At 36.1% G+C, this 27,325-nt stretch overlaps 2 protein-coding genes and 1 pseudogene across 3 annotated transcripts; all 3 read left to right on the forward strand.

Moving 5' to 3' along the window:
• Window positions 1-1,437: 1,437 nt before the first annotated feature.
• Window positions 1,438-7,995, forward strand: LOC126712458 (cytokinin dehydrogenase 7-like; annotated as a pseudogene).
• Window positions 7,996-11,062: 3,067 nt separating this feature from the next.
• On the forward strand, window positions 11,063-12,530 carry LOC126690487 (probable galacturonosyltransferase-like 3). The gene is made up of 2 exons (XM_050385665.1): window positions 11,063-11,698; window positions 11,823-12,530. Exons 1-2 carry the CDS (start codon window positions 11,173-11,175, stop codon window positions 12,329-12,331), a joined length of 1,035 nt encoding a protein of 344 aa, XP_050241622.1. The 5' UTR covers window positions 11,063-11,172; the 3' UTR covers window positions 12,332-12,530.
• Window positions 12,531-20,979: 8,449 nt separating this feature from the next.
• Window positions 20,980-26,127, forward strand: LOC126690494 (serine/threonine-protein kinase STN7, chloroplastic). Of its 2 annotated transcripts, none has more exons than XM_050385685.1 (10): window positions 20,980-21,513; window positions 21,701-21,787; window positions 22,104-22,223; window positions 22,388-22,486; window positions 22,983-23,151; window positions 23,284-23,377; window positions 24,556-24,649; window positions 24,736-24,792; window positions 25,254-25,667; window positions 25,783-26,127. In XM_050385685.1, the coding sequence occupies exons 1-10, from the start codon at window positions 21,073-21,075 to the stop codon at window positions 25,948-25,950; spliced, it is 1,743 nt and encodes a 580-aa protein (XP_050241642.1). In that variant the 5' UTR covers window positions 20,980-21,072; the 3' UTR covers window positions 25,951-26,127. The 2 variants fall into 2 exon arrangements, with proteins under 2 accessions (XP_050241642.1, XP_050241633.1); XM_050385676.1 differs by having other exon boundaries at window positions 20,981-21,513; window positions 22,101-22,223.
• The last annotated feature ends 1,198 nt before the right edge of the window (window positions 26,128-27,325 follow it).

A 27,325-nucleotide genomic window follows, 5' to 3' on the forward strand; every position in this document is an offset into this window, starting at 1 on the left:
CTATGTTTCAAGATCAAGTGTTGAAGACATGCAAGTCTGTCCAAGATTTAAGCTGAAGAAGTGTTATTCATTAAAACTCGACAGCACCTCGACAGACAGCTATCTGTCGAGTTTTATGAAAAATAGAATTCTAGTTCTTTTTTTACTCTAATTTGGTTTTATGTGTTTGGGATTTCTTTTCTTCTAATCCTAGACATATAAAAGGATTATTTTAAGGGTCGTCAAAGTGTACACAAGTTGCACAAGCTTTGAGAATAGTTTGTTCAAGCAAATTGTGACTGGAGACAAAGTTTCGCCCTTGTTCATCTCTTCTAAAGAAGTTGCTGTGTATGTGCACCTTAGGGTTTTGTGACCAAGCATCTTCTTGATCTTCATCGTGTGGATGAACTGAAGAACTTTACAGCCAACAACCTTCTCTAGTTGGTAATTGAAGTCGCGTAGATCCGTGCAATTGGTTAGTCACGTACTTGGGAGCCGTGCATCAAAAGGAGAAATTTTCACTACAGAACAAGTCCAATTGGGTATTGGGGTAAGGGTTCAACTGTAGGTTGGTATAAGGTACTGAGATTTCTTTACTTGTAACCGCTTGTTTTGATAATAGTGGAATTTAGGGAGTGGTGACCTGAAAATCACCCAGTGGGGTTTTTGTCGTTAGGTTTTCCTCATTCGTAAACAAATCACAGTGTTATTTATTTTTCGCTGCATAATTAGTTTATTGGTAATTTGTTTGTGCTACCACGCGTTTGCATGTTAATTTTATTAATTAATAAACTTGGCTAATTAATTAATTAATTTATCACAAGGGGTCAATTCGTTTTTGGCCTATCAATTAGTGAATTTATAAAATGCAATTTAGATTTGATTTTTAGAAAAATGTAATATTATATATATAATAGTCAGTTTAAATCCTAATAAAATTGCTTTTCTTTATCGTTTTTGTAACTATTCTATATTTGCCCATTTAATTTTGAAAGATAGATATCCAAAAACTAGTGAAATAGTATTATTTTTATGTAGTTAAATTGAGTTAATGAATTCTCTTGACTTGAATAATAGTGTGTTAAAATTCTGCAGAAGGGATGCACGGATCAGAATGATTTGCTGCATTTATTGGAGTACCTACTAGACCGATTGTATTTGGAGGAAATGGAAGTCTTCTTGATTCAAGTTTGGTTCATTTGGAGTAGGCGCAACAGTGTTCTTCATGGTGGCAGATTTATTGATCCAGGGACTCTTAATCAGAGGGTAGCAGAAATATTTAGAGGAGTACAAACATGCTCAACAACAACTTGATGTAGAAGTGGTTATGCAGAACAGCATGGCAGATTGGGAACCACCTCCAGAATCAGCTTTTAAGCTGAATTTTATGCAACAATTTTTTTTGGGGTGAACAGAACCAACGTTGGGGCTATAATCCGTAACTACAAAGGAGAGGTCATGGCACCCATGTATGCAAGAGGGTCAGCAGTACATAGTAGTGAGGAAGGTGAGCTGTTAGCATGTAGAAAGGCTGTTGAATTTGCTATTGACGCAGGTTTTTCCATGTTGGTTATTGAAGGAGACAATGTTAAGGTAATAAAAGCTATTTCATCGCAAGAAGCCAACATATCTCTGCTGGGGAATGTCGTGGAAGATATTAGACACCTCATTAGGGGTTTATAGTGGGTATCTATTTCTCACATAAGGCGTAGTGGCAATAAGGTGTTCATGTGTTAGCGCAACATGCTAGAACTATTATTGAGGATTTGTATCGGATAAAGTATTACCCTTCTCCCGTCATTGAACAATTGTATCAAGATGCTTGCCTTTTATAAATGAATGAACGAAGTTTCCCTTTAAAAAAACAAGGGTGTGTTTTTCAATCTTTTGAAAATGAGTTTTTTTTTTTTTTTTTTCAAAGGCTGTATAAATGTTTTATATAAAAATTATGCTTAAAAAATGTGCGACTTAAAAACGGCGTATTATCAAAAGGGTGGGAATAACAAACTAACGACAAGCTGATTGGTTGAAATGTGATTGAAGTAGTAGTTATTTATTAGGTAAACCTCACGTGAAGCCCACTAATGTGATGTGAGTGAACAAAGGAGAGAGAGAGAAGGGTTAGTTTTTTTAAGACTTTTAATTAATTAATTAATAATTGAGCCCAATTGTAATGGCTGGCTGACTCTGAAAATTGAAAATGGTAGGTAGGGACATACTAAAGGGGACTATGGTTGACAGCTGAGAGGAATTTTTGACAGCTTAGAGCATTTTTGCGTAGGCAGTTATTGAGTGGAGTGAGGCCTTCCCATTCCCAAGACGCGGCATCCATGTAACAGGTTTCCATTAATAACCCCTAAATATCCCTTTTTTTTCTTTTCTCTTCTTGGAAAATGAATGATTATTAAAATCTTCCTTTCTGATTTGTAATTACAAAACTATCCATTATTATCTATATACATACATACATAAATATATAAATATATATATTATTAAAATTTTCCTTTCTGATTTGCAATTACAAAACTATACATTATTATCTATATACATACATATATAAATATATATATATATATATATATATATATTCACAAATTTTCACGTCAACACAATATTAAAAAAAAAACATAAAAAAAAAATGTAATAAAAGATGTTCTGCCTTTCCCTTTCACGATGCTCTGCCATCTCTTCCTTGTCTTCCTCTACTAGCTCCTCCTCGATCAAACCCACGGCAAACCAATAGCAAAGCATCACATTGCATCTAAAGACCCACAGACACAAAAGTTTTGAAAAACCCGACTTTTTTCTGTCTAATGTCTCTTATGCTCTTTGATAACTTCTTAACTCTTCGACAACTTCAGAAGCTAGAAATACTTCCTTAGAATTATCCCAAATCTGCCAATCTGATACTAATCTCTTTGTATCTTGGTCTTTTCTCTTCTTCTCCTTTGTTTCTTGTGAGCTTTGCAATACAATTTTTTCATCGTGGTCTCTGCGTGTTCCTCTACTCTCGTTCTTCTTCGTTTTTTCTATCAGATCTTTCTCTATTGGTTATTGCTTCTCTCTATTGGTTTTTGAGTTTTACTTTGAGTTATCAAGTTATGAATGATGAAAGGTAAAAACATCCAACTGCCAAGACTTTTATTTTGTAAATTTTGAAATGTAAGTACATATTGGAAGAGAACATGTGGAGGAGATAATATGAAGATTAAGAAAATAAATAAAACCTAAAAGCAACAGAGAATGAGTGGAAGTGAAAAAACGTTAGTTATAAAAAATGAAAAAAAAAATTGTTGTCAAATGTTAGGTACTTCGGTACTTGAGATGAGATATGTGTAACAAAAATATTGTTAGAGATATTACAAATTGGGTTTTACTAAAGTATACATTTAGGGTTTATATTAGTAAACCATTTTAGAAATTTTTTTTGGCAAAAAATTAAGTAGCTTGAAGAAGTTGAGAAAAGAGAAGAGCCTAAGAAAGGGAGGAAATACATTCTTGAAAAGTATTGGATAAAACTTGAAGATGTAAGCACAATTGTATATCTATTCTATTTACTGGGTCTTTTGTAATACTTATTAAACCAAATGTAAGAGCACATTATGATTATAGTAATATATTATTACTTCATAATATTTGTATTTATCTCATTTTTACATTACATCATAATATTACATGTTCCATCTTATATTAGAGCCAATTTAGCTTTCAATAATTGAAATTTGAAAAATGTTTAAGCCTGAACATGTAAACATTTGATTTAATTTAAAACAATCCCGTGCATCACATGGGTTAGCGACTACTCTCTCTCTCTCTCTCTCTCTCTCTCTCTCTCTCTCTCTCTCTCTCTCTCTCTCTCTCTCTCTCTCTATATATATATATATATATATATATATATATATATATATATATAACTGAAGCTTTTGAAACTCCCACAAATTTCCACGTCAGCACAATATTTAAAAAAAAAACATAAAACAAAAAAATGTAATAAAAGTTTTCTAAAACCTAATGCTCTGCCTTTCCCTTGCGCGATGCTTTGCCATCTCTTTCCTGCCTTCCTCTACCAGCTCCTCCTTGATCAGACCCATGGCAAACCAACAGCAAGCATCACATCTAAAGACCCACAGACACAAAAACTTTGCACCTTTTTCTGTCCAACGTCTCTTATGCTCTTTCATAACTTCTTAACTCTTCGACAACTTCAGAAGCTAGAAATACTTCCTTAGAATTATCCCAAATCTGCCAATCTGATGCTTCTATTTTTGTATCTTGGTCTCTTCTCTTTTTCTCCTTTGTTTCTTGTGAGCTTTGCAATACAATTTTTTCATCGTGGTCTCTACGTGTTCCTCTACTCTTGGTCTTCTTTGTTTTTTCTATTAGATCTTTCTCTGTTGGTTACCACTTCTCTCTATTGGTTTTTGAGTTTTGCTTTGGGTTATCAAGTTATGAATGACGAAAGGTAAAAAGAGCCAACTGCCAAGACTTTTATTTTGTAAATTTTGAAATGTAAGTACATATTGGAAGAGAACATGTGGAGGAGATAATATGAAGATTAAGAAAATAAATAAAACCTAAAAGCAACAGAGAATGAGTGGAGGTGAAAAAACGTTAGTTATAAAAAATGAAAAAAAAAAAATTGTTGTCAAATGTTAGGTACTTCGGTACTTGAGATGAGATATGTGTAACAAAAATATTGTTAGAGATATTACAAATTGGGTTTTACTCAATTATGCTTTTAGGGTATATGTAGGGTCGGTCTTTGGAGCCCAGGCCCAACAAGTAAGTGATTCTGGCCCAAAGAACCCTAGACAATGAATTTGTAGAGAGCAGGTTACAGAACTAGGGCTGGACGAAGTGAATGTTAGTTAATTGTATGCCATGCAGCAGTTTGAACGTAAGAATATCTCCTTAATGTCCACAGGATACTCAGTCCGAGGAGACGTATGGGTGCACCTCTGGTTCTGATCAAAGACTATTGTCTTCCTCTCCCTTTCTATATCCTTTTTGTTTTCAAATTTCCAATCCCCTTTTCATGGGGACTTCCTTCTCTTATATAGTCTCCTTAAATTGATAAGAACCTTACACTTGTTAACCATCTGGACCTTCACTTGAGTGTCTGTCCCATCGGACATCCACCTTATCTTTCTGTGAGTTGCATTGGCCAATGTAACACTGTTCGCCTGCCTTCTCCACATTAATGCGGCTGGAAAAGTAGCTTCCTTGCATTTAATGCGGCAGTTGTGGTTTCCCCCTGGACGTCTTACATTTTCTTCTTTCTTCCTACTTTGTGAGGCTCATCCTACTATCCACATTTGTTTGGGATGATTCTTCATTGTGGATGGGGCGCACATTGGGCCCGCATTTGTGTGTCTGAGGAGACATTCCTCCTCAGACGTCTTTTAAATAAGTTGGGCTCAACAGGGTTGGGCTGGAAGTCTTTTGGTCCCCTTTTTCCCTTTTGGTCGTGGCTGGACTCCGTGCGGGGCCCAAGGCCCATTGTTGACTTGGGAATTTTACCCCTACAGTATATATTAGTAAACCATTTTAGAAATTTTTTTATGGAAAAATGAAAAAGTTACAAACTTTTTTGATAGCTTTTTCAATTTTCAATAAAAAGTTTCCTAAAAAAGATTATTAATATGTGCACTAAAGACATACATTAACCAGACCTTTACAAAATTTACTATATAGCTATTATAAATGGGTGTCACTAACCACAAAAATAATAATTTTATCTTTATTAATTATTAATATTTACCACTTACATTAATTTTCATATTAATTTGTAAATAATAATATTTACCAATTACATTAATTTTTGTATTAAGATGATACATTCTTAGATTTGAGATATATTGGTTTGTGGTATTGATTTAACCAATGATTTTGCTCAATATATGATTGAATGAGTATGGAGTTAATTATATTTGTGTAATTAATTGTATTGGAGTGTACTTATATTAGTTATATATTTTTTAAATATGATCTCAAGCTCTTGGTTATCACACTATCTCAGTGCGTGTGATAGATTTTATTACTTTGTAAGTGATAGATTTTCATACATGGAAACGACACTGAGTCGAGGCAAAACGACAACGATGACGATGACGTCGTCGATTGTACGAGTTTATGCGACGCGCTGGACCTATAGGGCAGTATCGACAGCGTGGCTACTGGCTTAGCCGATAAAGATTTTGGCGGCTTGCGTTCCATAAAACCGTTGGCTCTAATCAGACCGATGGGCACCGATGACGTGGCGAGGGTGGTCAAAGCGGCGGCGCGGTCATCGAATCTAATGGTGGCGGCGAAAGGCAACGACCACTCAATCAATGGCCAGGCGATGGCCGATCGAGGACTCGTCCTGGACATGCAGTCCATGGAGGATGTGTTCGACATGGTCATGGTTAATGGCACGGCCTATGTTGACGTGTCCGGAAGGGCATTATGGGAAGATGTGTTGAAACGGTGCGTTTCCGGGTTTGGCTTAGCTCCGAGGTCTTGGACTGATTATTTTAGTTTAACGGTGGGCGGGACGTTATCGAACGCCGGTGTCAGTGGCCAGGCTTTCCGTTACGGACCACAAACGTCGAATGTAACAGAATTAGAAGTCATAACTGGAAAAGGTGAAATTTTCGTTTGCTCAGAGACTGAGAATTCTGAACTGTTCTTTGGGGCTCTTGGTGGTCTTGGTGTTGCATGCTTGATTGCATTCATATCTGTGTTTTTCCCTTCTTGAAAAACTGTTTTTAAGCAATCTTGACACCTCCTCAACACCTAGCTTATCTATCGAGCTTTTTAGTTGATTTTTATCACAATCTTAATACCTCTCAATAGTTAGGTGGATCGATCGAGAAATCTCCTATCCCCTTGATACCTCATCGATCCATCGAGCCTGCTTTGTTGTGGACACCTGGATAACTCTTGATAGCTGCAATCTGTCGATGCCTTTTTAAGCTCGACACCTGTCTCAATACCTCTCAAGACCTTGATCTGTCGAGAATTACTGAACACCTATAAATAGGTTTCAGCGCGATCCGATCCTCACTTTCTTGATCTCTCTCAATCTGTCCGCGCCTATTCACCTCCTAAAACTTCTTTCTCTCACCTTAAACCTCTTCCTCAAGGTTTCTTCGAGATTCATCAAGTCTTTCCTCTCTTGGTAAGTCTCTAATCCCTCATTTTCATGCATTTCATACTTTGTAACCTAAGTTTTTGGGATTTTTGCAAAATTTGGGATTTTTCAAAATCAAAGAGGTTTTTGTGCAATTTTTGGGATGAGTTTTGAAGATTTGATCTTAAAAACTTCCATGTGCATTATAACTATATTTTCATGCATTTAGCTGTGTGTTATATATGTTAAACTATTTGTGTGCTGGTAGGTTTGGATTGGGCTGAGCCCATGATGATATTACTATTGCACGTCACATGCTTGGGACTTTTCAATATATTTGAACTACTTGGGACTTTTCTGAGTGTTTCTTTCTTCCCCCTCACTCTCTAGTTTACGTTAATGCGTCCATGGCACCAAAACATAAGTCTGCTCCGTCCCGGAACTCTCTTCATTTCAGGGCATCGTCTTCTTCTGATCCTACCCCTTCTTCTATTCGATTCCGTGATGAGGATGCTTGGAAGGATTTCTCGGAGAACTTTTCTTGATGAGGTGTTCATTCGAAATGCCGAGTCATTTTGTCAGACTTCTCTGACACTGACCTACCCACTGTCATTCACAGTCGGGGCTGGGAGTCATTGTGTGATGTCCTGGTCACCTATCCATCCATGTTGATCCAGGAGTTTTACTCTAACATGCATGGACTCGATTCTTCAATACCTCTCTTTCAGACTCGCGTTCGAGGTACATGCATAGTTGTTACACCAGAGTTGTTATCCGATGTGCTCCGTGTCCCAAGGGTAGAGCATGCTGACTACCCTGGTTGTAAGCGTCTGAGGACAGTGTCCAAAAACGAGATGATTTCTGCTTTCTGCGAGCATCCCGCTAATCGGGGTGATCGTTAGTTTACACCATGTTTGACCTTTGCTAAAGGTCCTAGATTCATGAACATGGTGATGACTTTTGTTTTGCACCCTCTTTCTCACTATAACTCTATCACAGAGCCTCGTGCTTGATTTTTGCTTTCCCTTCTTGAGCATCTCACTATAGATTTTCCTTCACATTTTATACTTTCTATTATAGATGTCTATAGGGATATGGCGACTTGTGATAAGCTCATTTTCCCTTCAGCTATCACGCGGATTTTATGCCATTTTTTTGTTCCTTTTCCCCCGTCCGACCACTTATCCGTTATGTGTGCCATTGACTACGCTACCGTTAAACGGAGTGAGGCGCAGTTTCGATCGAGGCGGTCTGATACAACAGCTCCTCCCACTCCTTCAGCTTCATCCACCTTCGCTCCCTCTACTTCAGCGGGAGGTGTGACTCTGGACACTATCATGGCGCAGCTTCAGCACATGGATGCTCGCCTTGATACACTCTCAACTGAATTGTATTGGATGAACACTCGTGTCAGCCGTATCGCTAGACGGCAGGCTTGCCTTGGTGGTTTTATGGAGTCTCCCTCTCCTCCTCCCAAGGCACTAGAGGCATCTGAGGATAATAACGACTTCAACAACGATGATGATGGTGAGGATGGAGATGTTAGCTCTGACGAGATGTCTACTTGACACTCTTACCCTTTGTCACTCGCGACAAAAGGGGGGAGCGATTTTGGTTATGAGAGTAGTCATAGTTAGAGGGAGGGTGAGTATAGGAGATTTTTGTTAGGGGGAGAGTGCACTTTGAGGGATGTAGTAAGGATTTTATGTATTTTTTTTTTCTTTTCTTTCTATTTTAGATACATTGTTCATGTACCTTAGATCTTGTGATCATTTTTGTGATAGCAAACCTTGTACTTGTTTATATATATATATATACACGTTTAAGGTTGTTATTATAGTTTTTCACCTATCTCTTCATGTGTTGTTTCTTTTCTTTCTTTATACACATGTTTCTTATACTTGTATGCAATCTATTATTTCTATTTCACACAAAAATACCTTGATGAGTTTTGTTTCAAGTGTTTCAAAAATACAAGTTGTCAAGGTCTACTTGCCATAAACTCTCTTCTTGCAAAATTTTTCAAGAGTTTGTGTTAGGATAGATTTTATTGTATTCAACAAGTAAATATGAGTTGAGTGATTTATGACTTTTCTCATATGTTCATTTGTTTGTGGTTTTGTAACGGATTGCCAAATAGGGAGATTGTTAGGACATATGTGATTCACTTGTTAGGAACATATGTCACTATTTTATGTAATTGGCTAATCTTTTGACAAAACGCACTTTACTTGTAATTGGGTAGATCTAGGATGTGTTTAATACTTCAAGAAACCTTGTTTCAAGATCAAGTGTTAAAGTCATGCAAGTCTGTCCAAGAATCAAACTGAGAAAGTGTTTGTCATTAAAACTCGATAGCTAGCCATCTATCGAGTTTGAAGAGCTATTCCAGCCCTGTGGCTCGACAGCAGCTCGACAGATAGCCATCTGTCGAGGTTTATGAAAAAAAGAATTTCAGTTCTGTTTTGACTCCAATCTGTGATTATGTGTTTGTGCTTTCTTTTCTCACAACCCTAGATATATAAAAAAATTATTTTAAAGGCCGTTAAAGTGGACACAAGTTACACAAATATTGAGCAAAGTTTGTTCAAGCAAATTGTGACTAGAGACAGAATTTGCCCTAGTTCATCCTTCTTGTGTAGAAGTTGTTGTGTTTGTGCACCGTAGGGTTTTGTGACCAAGCATCTTCTCAATCTTCATCGTGTGATGAATTGAAGAACTTTGCAGCCAACAACCTTCTCTAGTTGGTGATTGACGTCGCGTACTGGGATTCGCGCAATTGGTTAGTCACGTACTAGGAGTCGTGCATTACAAGAAAAGATTGTCACTATAGAACAAGTCCAATTGGGTATTGGGGTAATGGTTCAACTGTAGGTTAGTATAAGGTATTGAGATTCTTTTACTTGTAACTGCTTGTTTTAATAATAGTGGATTCTCGGGAGTGGTGATCTTAAAATCACCCAGTAGGGTTTTTGCCGTGTAGGTTTTCCCCATTCGTAAACAAATTACTGTGTCAATTTATTTTTTGCTGCATACTTAGTTTATTGGTGATTTGTTTGTGCTACCACGCATTTGCATGTTAATTTGATTGATTAATAAACTTGACTAATTAATCTATCACAATGGGTCAATTCGTTTTTGGCCTATCAACAAATGTGTCACACTTCTTATACATATTCATGGATTTGTTGAGGGTCTCCATATTAAGAAGAGTTTAGCCAAACACTCATGCTTAATATTTGTAAACAATTTGTATTATAAAAAAAATTTAACTGATGTGTTTTCGTCATAATCACAAGATGAAGATAGACTTAGAGTGGTATAGTTATCTTAGTTTTAAAACTGACTCTATTATTCCTTATAACATTTGTATATGCATTTCAATTTTTTATGATATAAGTTTTATTTTAAAGTCTAAAGTTAGTTTATTTCAATAATTAATTAAATTAAAGTATATTGTCCAGACGAATTATAATCTACTTTATAATACATTGTATTATTATATTAAGTTGATTGTTTTTTTTAATATGTAAAATGATCATGTGTATTTTTTTTTTTTTTGCTGAATAAAATGATCATGTGTATTGAGCGGGGTATATGCTACTAATAAGTAATAACCAAACCATCCTTGGTAGATTCTCAAAAAAAATAAATAAATAAAAAAACCATCCTTGTTAAAGTACAAAAAACGGAGCAAGAAGAGGACAAAACGTACGAGGTGACAGTGTACGGTAGCAAAAATTACAACCGCACCACACGATCACGTCCCGTCTTTCCAGCCTGTTTTTAGTTTTTAGTTTTACTTAACCCCTCCAAGATAAAATTATAGAGTATTTTTATTTTATTTTCCTTTATATCCACACGGTGACGGTGACCACCGAAAACAATTAAAATACCAAAAATACCCTTTTGCCCTTTTCCAGCTCTCTTCCACTAAAAATAAAATATACAGCCCCTATCCACTCCTCTGCTCTCCTCCTCTTAAAAATTATAATCCCTTTTCTGTTCTTTTCTTTTCTTTTCTTTCACTCTCACTCTCACTCATCACATGCTCAAAAATCTCACACTTGTTCCTCATCATGCCGCTGCTCTTTCTTCTACTACTATTTCTCACCGCCACCGCCATATCCGCCGGAGACCTCCCGGGTTTCAGAGAAGCACCTGCATTTCGAAACGGAAAAGAATGTCCTCGAATAGTGCGGTCCTCGCTGGACAACCCGTCGATGATCCACATCGCGATGACGCTAGACGAGACCTACCTACGTGGCTCCGTCGCCGGAGTATTCTCCGTCCTCCAACACGCCTCCTGTCCGGAAAACATCGTCTTCCACTTCATCGCTTCTCGCCTATACAGCCACAACAACAACCTCCGCCACGTCATCACTTCAACGTTTCCGTACCTGAGTTTCCACCTCTACCTCTTCGACTCCAACTTAGTGAAAGGCAAGATCTCCTACTCCATTCGACGCGCTCTCGATCAACCTCTCAACTACGCCCGGATCTACCTAGCGGATCTGGTTCCCTCCGCCGTTCGGCGAATCATCTACTTCGATTCCGATCTCATCGTCGTAGATGACGTGGCTAAGCTCTGGAACATCAATTTAGGTAACGAAGAGAGAGAGAGAGAGAGAGAGAGAGAGAGAGAGAGAAATTGTGATTATTATTATTATTATTATTATAATATGTTTGTTTATTATTATTATTATAATATGTTTGTTTGTTTGTTTAGGTAAGCATGTGGTGGGAGCGCCAGAGTATTGTCACGCGAATTTCAGTCACTACTTTACCCAAGAGTTTTGGTCAAGGCCGGTATTGGCGGCGTCGTTAAAGGGGAGGAAGGCGTGCTATTTTAACACGGGGGTGATGGTGATAGATATATGGAAATGGAGGGAAGGGAAATTCACGCAAAGATTGGAATATTGGATGAGAATTCAAAAGAGGTATAGGATATATGAGCTTGGTTCATTGCCTCCTTTTCTCTTGGTTTTCGCTGGTGACGTGGAAGGTGTTGAGCACAGGTGGAACCAGCATGGACTCGGAGGTGATAATTTGGAAGGGCTATGTAGAAACCTTCATCCTGGTCCTGTCAGTCTTTTGCATTGGAGTGGCAAAGGTAAGCCTTGGCTTAGACTTGATAATAACCGACCTTGTCCTTTGGATACTTTATGGTCTCCTTATGATCTTTTTCTTCGCCACCACTCCTCCAACTCCAACTTCAACTTCTTCTCCGATACTTAAACCCACCCACCCACCCACCACACTTCCAAAACTAATTACAACTAACACATCTCTTCTTCATTTTATGTAATTCCAGATTTTTAATTTCATTCGTTTCGTTTCCTTTCCACTTTCTATCAATATCATCAGTTTTTGTACAGCTTGGAATGTTGTATTTTGTATCAAAATAATTAGATGCTCTTCTGCCTCTCGTTGACTATTCTTTTTTACAAATTCATTTGTTGTTGGTGCAATCCAAAAGTTGTTTTACACTTTCCAGTTATATGTGTCGGTATGAAAAATATCATTTCATTATTTTTATTTTTTATTTTTTATTTATTTTTACAAGGGAAAAGAAAATTATTTGGAAGAAGTTTCTTTGTTCTCTTTTATAGTGCGATAATGATTTCTAAGCATCGCTTTCTATATGAAAGAGAGATATGTATATATATATAACCCCCAATTATATTATAATTATAATATTTGTATGTATGTTAAAAAATAAAAATGTCACATCAAAAAATTATCTATTCTTATTCTAAGCTAGGAAATTTGTACAACTGCCCAAATCTTAAACCAGTCAACTTAGCTGGAATATGCGAATCCCTCTTCAATTTATGCTCTTCATTCAATACCGAAATCCGATTGTTGTGGAGTAATAAAAATGAGAAGATTTTTTTTAACAAAACAGATTTACGAAATTGTCAAACTTTGTGCCTCATTTCATTGATCAGTTTAACAGTCCATTTTGAACAGCTGTTTGAAGCCGACCGTTTAAAAAATGTGAAATTGTGGAAAAATTAAAAAAAAAAAAAATATTGTAGGGACACGATTCTCAAGCGGCCCAACGATGACGTTGGGCTCGCGCGTGATGGATCCCTCACAATAAATTTTGTAGAGAGTGGGCTTGAAAGGCTGGAGTTGGGTCACGAGACGTTAGTACAGGCCGGACATTAGACAAACCTAGACTGGAAAAGACTTTAGTCCGGTTATCTAAGCCATTAACTTTATGAATTGAGGGATTGGGCTCCTCGGATCATGTCCGAGGAACACTAATGTATTCTCCGGTTACCCGTCGATGGGTTATCCTTGGTGGAGCATATATACTTTCCGGGCATTCTCATTCCTGGAGTCTTTCTTAGGAAGTGAGATGGATCCCCCTCCCTTTACTTTGTTACCTTGCGTTTTCTTTTATACTAGCCTACGTTCATTATTCCCCGTCCACGTGTAGGGTCGACTTTTCCGGGACAGAGATTTGTCCCATCAGTCTAATCCCGAAATTGTGGGAGATGGTCCATAAAGCCTAAGAATTCAGCTCTGTTAGGTGCGGTGTCATGTCAATGAAGGGTATTAAGGACTATTTCCCTGAGATATTTTCTGATCTTTTAAGTTTGCTTGTATTCCACTTTCGTCAATGGGATTCTGGGTCTTCCGAGGACTGAGCGGTCCTCGGACGTATCTTTGAGCCACATCGGGCTCACTATTTTTGGGCTTGGGCCCTGGCCTTCTTTAGTTTGGGGCCTGTGGACTCCCTATAAGCGAGCGAGCCGGGCCCATAAACTATTGGGCCCCACAAATATATATATATTTTTTGTGTGGAAAATCTGATTTGTGAAATTGTGGGAAATCAATTCGATTTTTGAAACTGCACATTATTGTATGGTAAGTTTTATGAAAAATAATTATTTATGTTAATTGAATGTTTGGCAATAACATAAATAAATAAATAAAGTTTCTTGGTTTACCTGGGTTACCTGGAGTGCCAAGAAGCAACTCACAGTCTCACGTTCTTCCACAAAATCTGAATATCGAGCATTGGCCTCCACCGCTACTGAATTGTGTTGGCCTCGCCAACTTTTGAAAGATTTGGGCATCTTTCTTTCAACACCTCCTAAGCTTTGGTGTAACAATGTCTTAACCTTGGCTATTGCTTCTAATCTCATTTTCCACGCCAGGACGAAACACATTGAAGTAGATTACCATTTCATTTGAGAGCGTGTTCTTTGTCGTGATCTTCTTGTCAAATACTGATGATCAGCTGGCTAATGCTTTTACTAAGAACCTTCCTATTGCTCGCTTCCAGTTCCTCCAATCCAAAATCGTGTTGCCTCTCGGCCCCCATGACTTTGAGGGGGGATGAAAGTAGAAGAGATAAAGTTCATTTCAAAAGCTAATGGTAACTTCCAGACGATGCCGTTTTCATTTATATTTAAATGAAAACAACATCGTTTGGTTAACTTAAGTGAGGCGTGATGATATTTTTGCTCATGACAGTGTCGTTTTGCTACAGTTGAATTTATTAAGTGACACGACGCCGTATATCTTCCATAGCTCTGCATCTCCTTCCACAACTCTGCTTCTTCTAGTGTTAGATCAGATATTTTCTGTTAAATATTTCTTGTTGTACCAGCTGAAATATTTATAGAGTTTGTTAGATTTAGTCTGTTAGAGTTTGTTAGAGGTGGAATCCCTGTGTGTTCATTTATAGACTATGAAGCACGGGTGCGTTTCGGAACTCGGGTGTGGGTGCGGGACTCGGCAATTTTTGAAAAAGTAGGGTGCGGGTGCGGCAGGACTCGGCAATTAAAAAATTATTAAAAATATTTTTATTTATATTTTCTATATATTTTTACTATTAAAATATTCTTAAAAAACACATTAATATACTTGATTCACAAAACAAAGAAAGAATAAGGCAAGAAACGCATCTGAGGTCAGAATTTTGGCCTCTCCGGCGATTTTCACGGCCGATTTCGGCCGATTCTGGCAGATTCCGGCCTGTTTCGGCCGTATCGGTCGCCGGCCGATATTGACCGATACGGACCGAGTCGGCCCGATTTGGGCCGCGTCGGCACCGATTTCAGCCGCGTCAGCCCGATTTGGGAGCTGCTACGTGGCGGGACGCGGCACGACGTGCGGTCTGCGGCGTCCCTCCCATGTCGCCGCGTCGGACGCGGGTGCGCTGGGCTGGATGTCGCGTCCGTGCATCCCAGTTTATAGAGCTCTCTATAAAGAGTCTCCTCGTATAATCTGTTGCTTAAGCTCAGTAATTCAATCTCAATTTCTTACTCAAATCTTTCTCTCCCAAATTCATCTCTATTTTGTTTTCCATTTTCTCTCTGAGCTTTGAAGCTTTCTCCCATTTTCTGTACTGCTTTATGTTCATTTTAATAAAAATTTATCCTTTAATAAAAATTTTAAAAACAATAACAATAACAGTCTCACTCTTTGCTCCCGATTCCACTCCTTTAATGTACTCATAAAAAATACATGGACTTGGGTCCTGTGAGAAAATAATTAAGATACAAATAAAAATAGTAGACCTGAAATAACTGGGCTTTGTTTGTGTTGGTTTTTAGAAAAAAAAAAAAAAAAAAAAGATGCATCAACAGAATTTGTGGAGTCACGATCCCTTTAATCGCTAACCATCAATGCTCATTTGAATGGACTCAAATGAAGATTCTCAAACAAATCTATTCAAAAAGTGAGCCAAGAACACAAGGTTAATACAAACAAATGTTTTGTGGCAAAAAACCATGCAAGCTTAGAATAAAGGAGAGGGTGAAAATGTTACTTTGGAGAATTTGACCAAATGTCCATTGTCCAGGCAACAAAGGACAATCGTGCTCAACGAAAATTATTAGGAACTCCTAAATTACAGTAACATGGTAATCATCCCACCCTTGAGCACGGCTTTTATGATTTGCACACAGATATTCATTATTGATGAGTAGCAGTAGTGAGATGGTTATTTATGCCTTTCTTCTAGGATTTTCTAGTTCTTATGATCAAAACATGTGACATCAAAAACAAAATCATTTGTTTAAGGAATATAAACAACTCACACAATTAAGTACTACATAGCTCAAACTAGCAAAATGTAGAAAATAACTCATCAAAGCTAAACAAGGTACATAGTCATAAAATGCAAATTTCATTGACCAACCTTAATTATACATTTAGTGGTGCAAAAAAAAAAAAAAAAAACAAAAACAAACAAACAAACTTTTTGTGTTTTTCAAAAAATTTTATGACCAAAAACAAAATGCACATATTATGCTAAATGAACAAATGCAAAAGTAATGCATGATAGTGCTTAGCTAAGCTACAAATGGTACACAAATAAGAAATATCAATTTCTTAATTAATCCATGAGTACACGTACAAACAAGCACTTTCTATATTTCTCCCCAATATAGAAAATCATAAATAGCTTATGCACACAGTTATGTAACACGCACTTTCTATATTTCTCCCCAATATCAAGCATTTTCTAAATCAAGAGAGTGATATCATAATTCAAGTAATCCTCAATAAATAAAAAATAAAAAAATAACTAGACACAAAATAAAATATTTTTGTCTTTTTGAAAATTTTCAATGTTTTTGGATTTTTTGTCTTTTTTAATAATCAAAACAACCTAAGAAAATAAAACAACCAAAAATTAAAAGAAAATATGTCCACAAATAATTGAAAAAATTAAATCAAGGACAAGTAAACAACACTCACCTTAGTGAATATTTTTTCATCCATACAACATAAGTCTTTGGCTTTGTAAGTGAAAAACCATGAGAAACAAAATGTATTTGAGGGATTACAAAATTCTTCTAAGAGAGACTAAATCCTGCAATTTCCTTTCACAAGCCAACAATCTTAAATTTTTCAAAAGCATATGAAACAATTTATCAGAACTTGTAGCAAGAGATATATCATCACATATCCTAGACTGAAACATGGAATGCTCAAATTTCAATTTATGACAATTAAGACAAATGTGACCGGAAACACCACAAAAGTGACAAATTTAGGAACATCAGTATTCCTAACAGCAAATCTAGTCTTAGATTTTGGTTTTTGCCTCAACAAAGAACAATTTGGTCTAATGTGACGAACAACACCACAAAGATGACAGGTAGGCACAAAGACAGATTTCTTCTGCAATTTACCAGTAGGTTTAGACATAAGTTTAGAAACTTTAGAGTCTACATCAGAACTTTTACCTTTGTCTAACCTAACAAAATAAACCTTTTCTTTATGATTCCTCTTAAAAGGAGGAATATAAACATTGTCTTTAGGCTTAAGAGGAACAGAAACAGAAACAGATCTGTTATCAACAACAAGTTTGATATTAGACAAATTTTCAAGTCCAGCTTCAGACTCAGCTAACTTTTATTCCAAACTTTTCATCTTGAAAGAAAAGTTGGTTTCTTAAAATTTCATTTTTTTTATTGGATTCATCCAATCTCACAATCATTTCCTCTTTTTCAAGATTAGCCAATTTTAACCCTTCCTTGAATTTCTTGGCAATTTTCATAGATTTGTTAATTCCCTACTAGGAGTTTCATGTGCATCAATAAGATCAACAGAAGCAATATTATCCTTTTTTATTCAAATCTTCACAGCCAAAAGCACTAAGACACTTAAAATTATCTATGATAGCAGGGATTAAGGATCTCACTCAGGACATTAATCCAATCAGAGTGAACTCACTCTGATACCACTTGTATGTTTTATTTAGACCCCTATAAATCATATTTGTTTAACCTAATTAATTAGCCAGGTAGATACTTAGATTAATTATTTAGATCTAGATTAAACTCATGCAATCATATTACTTAGTGTGGAAAAGTAAAGAAGACAGTAATACGATGACCTAGGAAAACCAATGAAACCAACTGTTTCAAGATAAAAACCTAGAGATGATTTAACTTAGCTATCCTCAAGGTAAACAAATCCACTATGATATAATGGTAGTTTACAATAGATTTAAACCCTAAATTAAAGCTACCTCTTGTAGAACTTACTAACATGACCACGTGCAACTCCAAATCCACGGACTCTGCTATCTTGAATTTGCTGAACAAAAACTCTCACGTTTGTGACTCTAAGATCCCACTCAAATCTTTAAATCATCAGCCATGTATGATCTTGTAGCAGCAACTTTAGATCTATCGTTTCTAATAATGTGTAGATAAAATTCTAGTAGTGACTTTAAAAAGAGAAGGCACAGTACCTTTTAGATTTCAAAAGAGCACCTCCAAAGTCATAACAAAACGTGCCTTAGAGTTTCTTTTAAATATTATGTGAAATAGATCTGAAACCTTGATCACTTAATGGGCTTAATGCACTGTTGGGATTAATTAAAATTCTACAGAAACACATCTCAATTGGTCGAACATGTTCTCTCAATAGGTCGAACCTGGCATGTTTTGAATTCCTGAACTTGCAGCTTCCTTTTTCTTGTATTCTGACTTGCAGCACCTTGAGCATTATCTAGTTATACCTATAGACTTAGGAATCTATATCTAGACAAGTTTGTGTTCACGATTTGCCAATTATTCTAAACTTTTAGAACCTAACAAATAGTGTTAGGTACATAATTTTTAGATTGGAAACCATGAACAATTGTAACAACTTAGAACTTAGTTTGTCTAGTTGGTTAATCATTTGTTCAAGACCGACTCAAGAAAAAAAGAAACTGGATTGTTATTGTGCTTGATTTCGACACCAATTCGACAGGTCAAGATTCACTTAATTTTACTAGTTGAATTGTATGTCTCGACCAATCAAGAATCGGGCAAATTGCATATTCGCTAGTTCTTCTTTGTAGTTGGATGTAGGGTTTTGTGCAACTCAAGTGCACTATATATACAAACCTAGAGTATGTTTTTTTTTACATATATAAGAGAGCAGTGTTTTGTACACAATCAAGATTCACTTAATTTTACTAGTTGAACTGAATGCCTCAACCAATCAAAAATTGGGCAAATTGCATATTCACTAGTTCTTCTTTGTAGTTGGATGTAGGATTTTGTGCAACTCAAGTGCACTATATATATAAACCCTAGAGCATGTTTTTTTACATATATAAGAGAGCAGTGTTTTGTACATAGATCTGGAATTTTCTAAGTCCTCTTGAAGTATTAACCGGAGACTTATGTGCATACTAAAGATCTAGTGATCAAGTGAAGTTGATGCAACTAGTTTACAACTGTTTTCGGACAAATCTTTAAGGGTGGATCTTAGAGTCACAAACTGAGAATTCTTGTGCAACAAATCAAAGTAGAATAGTCTATGGATCTCTAAGTTATGTGTGGTCACGTCATTAAATACTACATAAGGTAGCATTAGATTTATGGTTAAATCTTCTATATAAACTTTCATTTTATTCTAGTTTGTTGCCTTGAGGATTGACGGTTAAATCCCCCCAAGTTTTTATTAGTGAAATAGTTTGTTTCACCGATTTTCTTGGGTCATCAGTTTGGAGTCTTTATGTGATTCATGTTTGTGTGATGTTATTCAATTCAGATCTAAAGTATAATTAATCTATATAATTACTTGGCTAAGAATTAGTTAATATTATGACAACCGTGGCCTAAAACCCTAACATATAGATTTCCTTCCTTAGTCTTGCAATTTATATTACCATGGGAAAATTGTTTATATAGAAACCCAACCTAACAACTAAAAAAACCTTTAGTGTCTATTTGGTAAAAAGTATTTGTGTTTTTGTTTTCAAAACAATGTGAACATTGTTTTCAACAAATTGGGTTGGAGAAACAACCAACGCAATGTATATCACTTGTCATTTTCATTTTCTTTTTAATGAATCCTTGTTTACTTTATGTGTTCCTTCACCTTCTTTGTTATGTTCTTTTTAATGAATCATTATTTCCTTTATACCTTCTAGTGTCTCACAACATGGTAATTCATTTGCCTCTCTGCTCTCCTCAGTTCTTTACTTGCTTTCTTATTTTTTTTCTCGCATAAAAGATTAATTTTCACATTCTTACTCCAAGCAAAGCATACTCTCTCTATGTTCTTTATTAATGGACACCAAATTGATCTATGAACAAATTTTAGGTAAAACACAAATTTGAACAACGATTTCTCGATTTATTATTTTTTATCCTCTGTTACTAACCAGAATAACGGAAATAAATAATTGAATGAAAGTTTCAAATGGAAATAATAATTTCATAATTAAGTTTGAGACTTTAATTGAAAAAAAAAATGAAAACCCTAGGATCTAATATGAACATGATATAAACAATGGCTTTTTATGTAAACTTGGAGGCCATGGCCCCTTAACCCTAATGTAGTTCCAATCCTGTCCACAATTCAATCAATTCAAAAATGGTTAATGAGTATAAGTTGAGATGTTGCAATTTGGAGGCTCAGACACGGTAGAAACCACTACAGACTATTGGTGACGAAGCAGCCACAAGGCAATAGCAAAAGAGATAATTTCCAACCAAACAAACTCTAAATGTCGGTTAAGGTATAAAGCCTCTTAGCACAGCAAGAGAGACTTTGAGTGAGGAAAACATGGGCCCGTAAACGAAACAAGTGAGGAAAACATTGAGAAAGCTACGGATCACAAAGGCCCCAAAGGGTCGAGTGAGAATGTGTCAATTTAAAGATCTATCACAACTCAACCTTAGCAACATCAAAAACAATTTCAGCCCACAAATACCACCATTTCCTAAATATTCAAAAAATATCCAGACCCAGCCCAAATGTGTATCATCTGCGTGTCATTTGTGGTGACTATTGCCCTTCAATCCAATCGAGGCATTTCCCTCCACAAAAATTACCTGAATTAACTGTCACTATATATATATATATATATATCCGAGGAAAAATAAAATCTGTTTGTTTTTTCTTAGAAACTAGTGGTCTAAATTTTAAGAAGATACAAAGTGAGTCTATGCAACTTGCTTTTTTTCCCCCACAAAGTCGAAACCTCATTCTGCAGTGACATGGCCACTGTTGCAGCAAGAGGAATTGGCATAGGAGTGAACAAGCTCCACCCTCATAATTCCTCAAAACCCACATCCCCATTTCTCGGCAAGAGACTCAGAATCAAACCCACTTCTGAATCACAACACACTGCAAGAATCACCAGCTCAAACCCAAAACCATTGCTAGTTTTTGCAGCTGGAGGTGAGCTGATCAATGCGGCTCATGACCTCTTTGTGGGTGTGGGAGTGGGGCTACCATGCACTGTTATGGAGTGTGGTGATATAATATATAGAAGCACTCTTCCTAAGTCCAATGGCCTCACACTTACGACCCCTGGTGCTGTTTTGGCTCTGGGAGCTCTGTCTTACCTCTGGGCCACACCTGGAGTGGCCCCTGGCTTCTTTGACATGTTTATACTTGCTTTTGTTGAGAGGCTATTCAGACCCACTTACAGAAAGGTCGGTGAATTTTTTATCTGATTTTGCATATGGGGGATCAGATTGTTAAACCATTAAATTTGTCATTTTCTAACAGTTTAAGCTTCTAATAAAATAAATACACTAAAAAAAGTAGCTTTTGGGACAACCAGTTTTTGGATAATTTTAGTATATCTATGTGCTTATTTGGTTTGATTTTGTGTGACAGGATGATTTTGTTCTGGGGAAGAAGTTGGGAGAGGGTGCTTTTGGAGTGGTTTATAGAGTTTCATTGGCCAAGAAGCCTTCATCCAAGGTATCATCAATTATGTGTTTGATTGATTCTGCTTTCACGTTTCTTTTGTTTTAGTTTCAATTATGTAGGTAAATTTCAAGTCCAATAATTGAATTTCACCAGTGTTTACTTCATTTTGGTTCTAGATTGATTGCATAATTAAGATTCTAAGATAGTTGTTTCACTTTTCTTGGCTTAGCAACAATTAGACCATTAATATGTTTTGTATTCTATTATGAGTGGACTGGTGGGTGACACTTGACTTTTATTTACTTAAAAATTTCTGATGGAAATGAATATCGTTTGTTGGTTGATGGTTTTTGGTTGTCACCAGAAGGACGGTGACTTAGTCTTGAAAAAAGCTACTGAATATGGTGCAGTGGAAATTTGGATGAATGAGCGTGTTCGAAGAGCTTGTGCAAACAGCTGTGCTGATTTTTTATACGGCTTTCTTGAGGTGTTGCTCTATTTTGACTACTACTACTACTACCACCATATGAATTAAGGATACCATTATCTTTAGAAATTAAGAGATATACTTTGGAAGCTCATACCTTTGCACAATTTGTTTTCTTCTTCTAAATCTTGTGACTAATTCTTTTATCATTAAATTCGATCCAGACTTCTCCAAAGAAAGGTGCTGAATATTGGCTTTTATGGCGGTTCGAAGGGGAAGCGACACTTTCAGATTTGATGCTAAGTAAAGAGTTCCCCTACAATGTTTGTACTTTCTCTCATCAGCCTTTTCATATTGTATATGATGGTTACATACACCAACTATGCTAAGTTTGAGAATTTATGGTCTTTTACTTTTTTATGTTACAAAACATTGATCTTCCTTTTATATCAAAACCCCCTTCCCCCACGCTCATTCCCTCTTGTGGTTTAAGGAGGTGGGGTATTTGCAGACACTGTCACTTGGTAAAAGAATATACTAAGACATCCATTTTCATTCCCTACTCAGTGAGCAACAAAATTTTACTCTTCTTCTTTTTCTGGCATGGTATTACAAGTTGATGGTTTCATGGTCCATATATTGTTATAAATTGATTCCCAATTTATTTTGGATTGACTGGCTAAGTAATTTCTGGCTACAATGCTATTTATTTTGGATTGACTGGGCTAAGTAGTTTCTGGCTACAATGCTTCTATGATAGTTCTTGTTCATTTTAGCTCTTCAAGTCCTTTGTTTAGTAATGGTGGCATAAAATGTCAGGTAGAAACAATGATCACTGGAAAGGTCCAGGACTCACCTAAGGGTTTGGAAAGGGAGAATAGAATCATTCAAACAATCATGAGACAGCTCTTATTTGCACTGGATGGCCTTCACTCGACAGGGATTGTACATCGGGACATTAAGCCACAAAATATTATTTTTTCTGAAGGTAATAGTAGCAAGCTTTATTTTGCAAATAGTCAATAAAATCTTATAATAGTTGAATATTATGTTCAATAATATCTCTTAGCAAAAAAAAATTATGTTTAATAATACCACATTCCCATGAAAACTTGAACAGGTTCTCGTACATTCAAGATAATTGATCTTGGAGCTGCTGCTGATTTGCGAGTGGGCATAAATTATATTCCAAAGGAGTTCCTTTTGGATCCAAGGTATCTTCTGTAACATAGGTAGTTTACTTAAATCTGAACAAGAACAAAAAAAATATGTAATCCCTTACAGGTTTATCCACCATGAATTTACCAGTATTTACATCCCATAGGCATCTGGCTTACAAGCTGAATAGTTGAATTGCCAGTTTTCCCTTTTCCTTTTTGGTGCATGGTTTCGTTCACCATTACTGGAACTTGCTACAATTTATCATCAATTGGAGGTCTTTAGCCAACTCCTTTAGTTTTTATGTAGACATTATACATATCTGTATGATCAACTCATAAATGTTTTGATTGTTAGTGCACTAGGCTAATGTTAGTCTCTTAGCTTCTAGTCTATGTTAAGGTCCAAAGTTCAAAGGTGAAACATCTTTATCATACAGAAACTATTGAGTCTAAAGTTAATTCACTATAACTGAATGCTTTGAGCAAGAGGTCATAGACATAATTATCACTAAACAAAGAAACTGGGATTGGTTTGCTGCCAAGGTAATATACAATTGAAATTTTCACAGGTCCTAAGAGTTTCCCTGGTTGAACATATAGCTTTTTAACTCTCAAATTATTGACTACTGGAATTTGTAGATAGACTTGTGTTTCCAATTATCTAACAGAGTCAAGCTTTTTTTCTTGTTCAACCATAATGAAGGTGCTTCTTAAGTCAAAATGCAATTTTCTTTCTCATTTTCTCCATGTTTGGGGAGGAGATACGTGCGAATATTGTTAATATTTTCAAATAAATAGAGAGAAGATGTCATTTATATATATTTTTTTTCTTGTAATGTAAAATTCCCTTATATGAGTATAAAAGAGGTATAAACAACAGATTGACTCAGTTTATTGCTGTTAAAAAAACATAATCAGATCATCTCAATTCTTACACTCAAAAGATAAATTAGCAATATTGGGCATATTCCACACAAATAGGATGACCAATTTTCCTAATGATATGGAGCTATAACATTCCCAACATTTGATTTTCTGGTTAAACTGCTAACATTCATTAAATGTTGATAGAAGTGAGCAGCTTGAAAAGAAGATGAAGAATGGGGTCATAATGTTCAGTATTTGAACTTTGCCTCGTATATTCTAGCTGTCATTCAGTAGTAGAATGCTTGGACAACAGCAAATCCTGCAGTCCACAATTATATATAAATATTTGTCACTTTCCTTCTCAGATATGCTGCACCAGAGCAATACATCATGAGCACACAAACCCCATCTGCACCGTCAGCTCCAGTTGCAACTGCACTTTCCCCAGTCCTATGGCAGGTGCATACTAACTCCAAAACAATTAAGAGCTGATGCATGAATCATTGAGCTGATTTTGTTGGTTCTGATTATATGTCCTTGAACAGATGAATCTGCCTGATAGATTTGACATCTACAGTGCCGGTCTCATATTCCTACAAATGGTGAGTGACAAATACAGCAGAGTGATGCTGGACTTATTAGTTGTTTATTTACATAATAAAACTCAACAGTTCAAGCGAGTTGGTATATTGGTCATACCAGTCATAATCACAACCAGACCAAATCTATGGTTTTGCTTTGCCCATCAACTGGCTCAGTTTTGAAGCATTGATGCATAATCAATGTTTTGTAGATTGAAGTACTACTGCCTTGGCTAACACTAGTGACAAATAGTGAATACTAGCTCTTTTTTCTTTTTTTTGCTGGGAAGTGAATACTAGCTCCTAGACAGTGATTTTTAAGCTCCTATACTTTTAAAATAACAGAACACTTTTACTATATTTGGCAAAGGTTATTTATCCAGATGTAGCATATTTCAACAATAAGTAACATGTGGCTATTTCATGTACTACACTCATGCAAGATTTCACATAGTGAGCTCTTAACATTTTCATTCTTATAGGCATTCCCAGCATTACGCACGGACAGTGGCCTCATCCAATTCAATCGTCAGTTAAAGAGATGTGACTATGACTTGGATGCATGGAGAAAAAGTGTAGAGCCTCGTGCTGGCCTTGAACTGCGAAGGGGATTTGAGTTGTTGGATTTAGATGGTGGAATAGGATGGGAACTTCTGACTTCAATGGTTCGTTACAAAGCACGACAAAGAACCAGTGCAAAGGCGGCTTTAGCTCATCCCTATTTTGACAGGGAAGGCCTATTGGTTCTTTCCTTCATGCAGAAGCTGAGGCTGCAATTCTTTCGAGCAACACAACAGGACTATGGGGAAGCTGCCAAGTGGATAATTCAGCTAATGGCAAAATCAGGGACCAAGAAAGAGGGTGGCTTCACTGAAGCTCAGCTTCAGGATCTAAGAGTCTCTCTCTCTCTCTCTCTCTCTCTCTCTCTCTCTCTATATATATATATATATTCCCCAGCAGAAATTTTTAAGTCAAAATGTATATTTAACACTTTGCATTATTCCGTTGCAGGAAATTCAGCCCAAGGGCAAGAAGAAAGCAAGTCCACAGAGGAATGCTCTTGCTTCAGCCCTTAGGCTCCAGAGGAAGGTTATAAGAACATTGAATGAGAGCATGGATGAGCTTAACCAGCGCAGGAAGAGCCTATGGTGGAGCAGATGGATCCCCAGAGAGGAATGAAGTTCGTAAATACATATATACTTCTTTTTTCTTTTCTTTTCTTTTCTTTTTCTATGTATAGTACATCCATGTTTACAAAATATCTTGGTGGGATAGAGTTGAAGGAAATTAGCTGGAATCTTTATTTGAGCACACGTTTAATTAAGCACCTGCATTATGGATTATTATTTATTATTATACTGAGCATTTAATGAACTGAATGAAACTGCCATGAATGATATGCTATGTTTTGAATTAGTCTAGAAAAATTCAACTCAAACTGCCATGAAGGATGCTATTTGGGAATAACTTACTAGTATTTGATTAGCATTTTGGAAACTTCCTTCTATATCCTGAGAAAAATTAATTTACATTTGCCTTCAAAGACAAGGAAATAGCACCTGCTGAAGGTTTTTATTTATTTATTTATTTATTTTTTATTTTTTTTAGAGAAAGAAATAATAATCAATCATTTGAGGAAATCACCTACCCTGAAGGAATGTATATCACATCATTGAAAATGGCAGTGACCTATCTTACAGGAGTAAGTTGAAGTCTCATATGGTTCAAATTTATAGGCTTAAGGTTTTTTTTTTGCTAAGTGATATTCTTATACGTTATCTTAAAGACTCAATTGGAAGTTTTAACTCGCTAACATTAACTTTTTTCTAATCCTTATTTTCTCTATTGTAATAACTTGACAAATTCTGACATGTTTGAACGTGTTGGAAATCTCAATTCAACAATTCTTTGTATGATGATTGGTGACTACTTGGACTGGGCTGCCTACAATTTTAGACCTCTTTGGTTGCTAAACCATTGATCATTGTAACTTTTCTTTCCTTTTTTTTTTTGCCTTGATGCTCTTGTGGTGCATTTCAACTTGAATCAAATTATAGTCTATGGCATAAACATTCCATGTGCAAATAAGATTATTGTGACAATAATTAAAGATTAGTAGCACAATAGTGCATGAATTATTTCTAAAATTAGCCAGGCACAGTGTCATTTTTATTCTTCATACTGCATTTTATCATTAGTTAGCTTGGATTAATATTGTTGCAGATTGGATGGCTAAAGATATGGAAGACAATTAAATTTCACGTAACATGCTAAAAATCTGTTATTATCTCATAACCAGCCATGACCAGCTTGCTGGCTTGCCTGGCTATATATATGATGGTCAAAGTAGCATCATATACAGACATGGTTGCGTGTTAATATCTGTTCGTACAGTGATAAAGCTGTAATCAAACACATAATCCGATACAGTTTTGTAAAGAAGACAACTGTAATTTCTAATAAGATTAATCGTACCATTCTTTGATGTTCCCACATGGGGAAGTTTTTGTTAAATTCAAGTCCTCCATGCTATATATATATATATATATATATA

Source organism: Quercus robur, chromosome 1, assembly GCF_932294415.1.
Source record: "Quercus robur chromosome 1, dhQueRobu3.1, whole genome shotgun sequence".
Taxonomy (NCBI): domain Eukaryota; kingdom Viridiplantae; phylum Streptophyta; class Magnoliopsida; order Fagales; family Fagaceae; genus Quercus; species Quercus robur.